Raw genomic sequence first — 3,110 nt, 5'->3', positions numbered from 1 at the left:
AAACATGTCGGTGGTGAATCCCTCTATCAAGATTGATGGTAAGGACTTCATGCGAAGATAACACAAACCTCTACTCTGACATTGGTGTCACATCTAGTTACGAACGGCTGCATTGTTTTCGGTGATGATATTACTTATTTGCAAATGCTCGTGTTTGCTTCAGGGTAATTTTGTTTCCAATAAAGATTATCTTGCCTAAAAGCATAATGAAATCATATAAAAAACATGATATTTTTAATACAAGGGATTTTCTCCCCCGATTCTCATATAAAGAAACCATGAGTAGATTACATCCAAATCACGCGAACCACCTAGTATACAAAAAGAAATACTTTTTTCTGTACTTTCTCCCTCTTGGATTTTCATTTATTATTTATGTTTTCTTGACTTTTTTGTAGCCGTACAAAATGCTAGAGGTGCCTTATCTGGATGTGTGCTCTGTTTGTTCACAAGTTTGCTGATTGTTTTGGTGGGTTTTGGAGCCTTGGAGCAAAGAAATACTCCTAGTATGTAAAACCAAGTTTTGCTCAAGCCTCCAGAGTTAGCAACGGGGTTGGTAAATGTCAATCGTAGACCTAACCAAGTCTCAGTTGATGCTATATTTACGTGGAGGTCCGTACAAAGTTTTTATTTTTATTTTTTCTTTCTTCTTTTTTATATGCTTTATGACTTGACCGAGACTTTATTAAAACTCAGTCGAGATCTAGCCACACCCTTAGAGCAAAGAAGCAATGAAGATGCGATGAAGTTTGAGCCGATCCTTTGTGAAATCGCATGATAGTTATCACTGCTTACCAGCAAAGCCACACCGATTTTAGTAGTATTTCATTGCAGGCACCGCACAAGCTACGCAGTATTACATCGTAGTTGCAGCACAGCACAGCACACGCACTCGTCACTCTCACCGCTTCGATCCTAGCTAGAGAAATCTTTCACATTCCACTCCGACCACTCTCCTCTTTCTTCCGCGGCCGCGCGCGCGGGGGCCGGCCGGGAGCGAGCGCCATGGGCGGGCGGCGGCGCCGGCAGGCAACCAAAACCCCCTACCACTAGTGCCGGCGCCGCGCTAACTAAAAGCCAAGCAACAGATGCCCCGGAACAAATAAATAAATCGGGAACCCAAAGCTAGTTAATTAGAAGATCAGCGCCGCCGGTGGGTCGACGGACGGACGGACGGTGTCGGTGTCGGCGTCGGCGTCGGCTCAGGGCGACTCCGAGGAGGAGTTGGTGGACACGGTGATGAGCGTGGACGCCGACGAGGAGGACGTCCTGGGCGTCGCCGACGGCTTGATGAGCACCACCGGCGTCTTGCTGTCCATCCTCCGGTGCTGCTCCCGCACCAGCTGCTCCGCCACGCCGTCCAGCCGCTCGCCGTTGGTCTGCGGCATCAGCTTCTTGCCCCGGAACAGGACCGACTCCACCCCACGCTCCGCCATGGCCGCCTCCGCCGTCGCTCCGGCGGTAATGCCGTTGCCCTGGGGAGAGAACACAATTGGCACAGTCAGCTTTCGTTGACTCACATTTCACAATGGTAATGGTAATTAACCAGGTGTAAATTGTGAAAAAATTACAGTACAAGATAGTAAATTATTTACCTGGATGCGGATGTAGTTGGTTGCTCTGTTCTCTCCGAACGCCATTGATACGGCTTGGTCCACCTGAAAAGCACAGTCCTGTTTAGCCCCGCGTACGTGACGATGGTACGATTCTGTCCGTGCAATGAATGCTCAAGAATCAATCGGGACGTACCATGTCGGCCTGGCACGCGCCGGCGATGCGCAGGAGGCTGGAGGACGACGCGCGGGCGCCCGAGCCGGCGGCGGCGTTCCCGCCGAGGGACAGCACGACGAGGTCGCCGGCGCCGGCGGCGAAGGGGAACTCGCGCTTGTTGTGGAGCACGTGGGTGACGGCCACGGCGGTCGGGTTGGCCACGCCGGCGCCGGTCCCGCCTGCCGCCGCGGCGGCGCGCAGCCTGGTGCGCCCGTCGAGGGACGCCACCTCAGCCGGCCCCACCCCGCACGCGGCCGCGCAGACCTGCCAGAGCGGGAAGTCGAACGCCTCGGCCTCGACGGCGTCGGCGCGGGAGAAGACGAACGGCGCGGCCGTGGCCATGTCGTAGCAGGGGATCAGCAGCGGCTTGGCCGCGTCGCGCACGGTGAGGTCCCCGAACACCTTCTTAAACACCGCCTCGGGCCTGTTGAACAGCCCACCACGCCCATGGCGCCCAGAGAACACCTTGCGGTTCTTGGCCACGACGTCGCGCGCGGCCTCCGCCGGCATCCGGCGCGCGAACAGCGCGGCCGCGAGGAACCCGCCGGCGCCGGACCCGGCCGCCACGTCGAAGTAGTCCGCGACGCGGGCCTCGGGGCTGCCCGACAGCTCCTGCAGCCGGCGCTCGAGCCTGACCAGCGCGGCCGCGGCGAGCGCGCCGCCGTCCGCGCCCCCGTCGATGGAGAGCACGCGCACGCGGCCCGCCGAGCACGCCCCGGCCGGCTCCAGCGCCTGCGCGCCGAACAGGAAGTTGGACTCGAGGATGGAGAAGATCTCCTTGCTGAGCCGGTCCGAGCCGCCGCCGCCGAACGGCAGGCTCTGATCAAGCAGCGCGATCGCGGGGGTCGCCATTTGCAAACGGGATTGCTCTTGGTTTTCGGTCTTAGAGATCGGAGATAATTGGTTTCACCGTCGTGTGTCGTGACTGGGAACGCGAGGCTTGGAGTGACAGAGCAAGTGTGTGCGTGTGTGTGTCGTCTTGGCGCCTGCCGGGGAGAATTTATAGTGGTGGCGCGCGCTCTGCTTCCGTTAGCGGCTTCGCGCCACGGCGCGTCGTTCACAGCGCGCGAGTGCAGCCGTGGCCGCGTGTCCCGTGTCGTTTACGTCCGCCCGTGCGTGCGTGCGTGCGTGCGTCCACAGGTTGGTCAGCGATTTTTCTCCTCGTATATTTTCCCACTTTCACCACCAAAAAGCTTACTACTAATCCGGAGCTCAACTAGTCTAAAAATTCGAATGGTCCCTGGTGTGGTGAGCTGACTCTGAATAATCAGCGACCAATGTATGTGTCTTTGGTGAGACTTTTTCTTCTGTTTTCTGCTTTGTGTTAGGCTTAAAGGTGA

At 56.8% G+C, this 3,110-nt stretch overlaps 1 protein-coding gene across 1 annotated transcript; it reads right to left on the bottom strand.

The window, feature by feature from the left end:
* Nucleotides 1–738: 738 nt before the first annotated feature.
* On the bottom strand, nt 739–2,754 carry LOC123167440 (patatin-like protein 3). The gene is made up of 3 exons (XM_044585284.1): nt 1,750–2,754; nt 1,596–1,658; nt 739–1,475 (listed from the first exon to the last, which is right to left on the bottom strand). The coding sequence occupies exons 1-3, from the start codon at nt 2,620–2,622 to the stop codon at nt 1,203–1,205; spliced, it is 1,209 nt and encodes a 402-aa protein (XP_044441219.1). The 5' UTR covers nt 2,623–2,754; the 3' UTR covers nt 739–1,202.
* Between the last annotated feature and the right edge of the window lie 356 nt (nt 2,755–3,110).

This window comes from Triticum aestivum, chromosome 7D, assembly GCF_018294505.1.
Source record: "Triticum aestivum cultivar Chinese Spring chromosome 7D, IWGSC CS RefSeq v2.1, whole genome shotgun sequence".
Taxonomy (NCBI): Eukaryota; Viridiplantae; Streptophyta; class Magnoliopsida; order Poales; family Poaceae; genus Triticum; species Triticum aestivum.
Note: the sequence above shows the minus strand (reverse complement) of the source record. Positions and strands in the feature narration are given on the sequence as shown.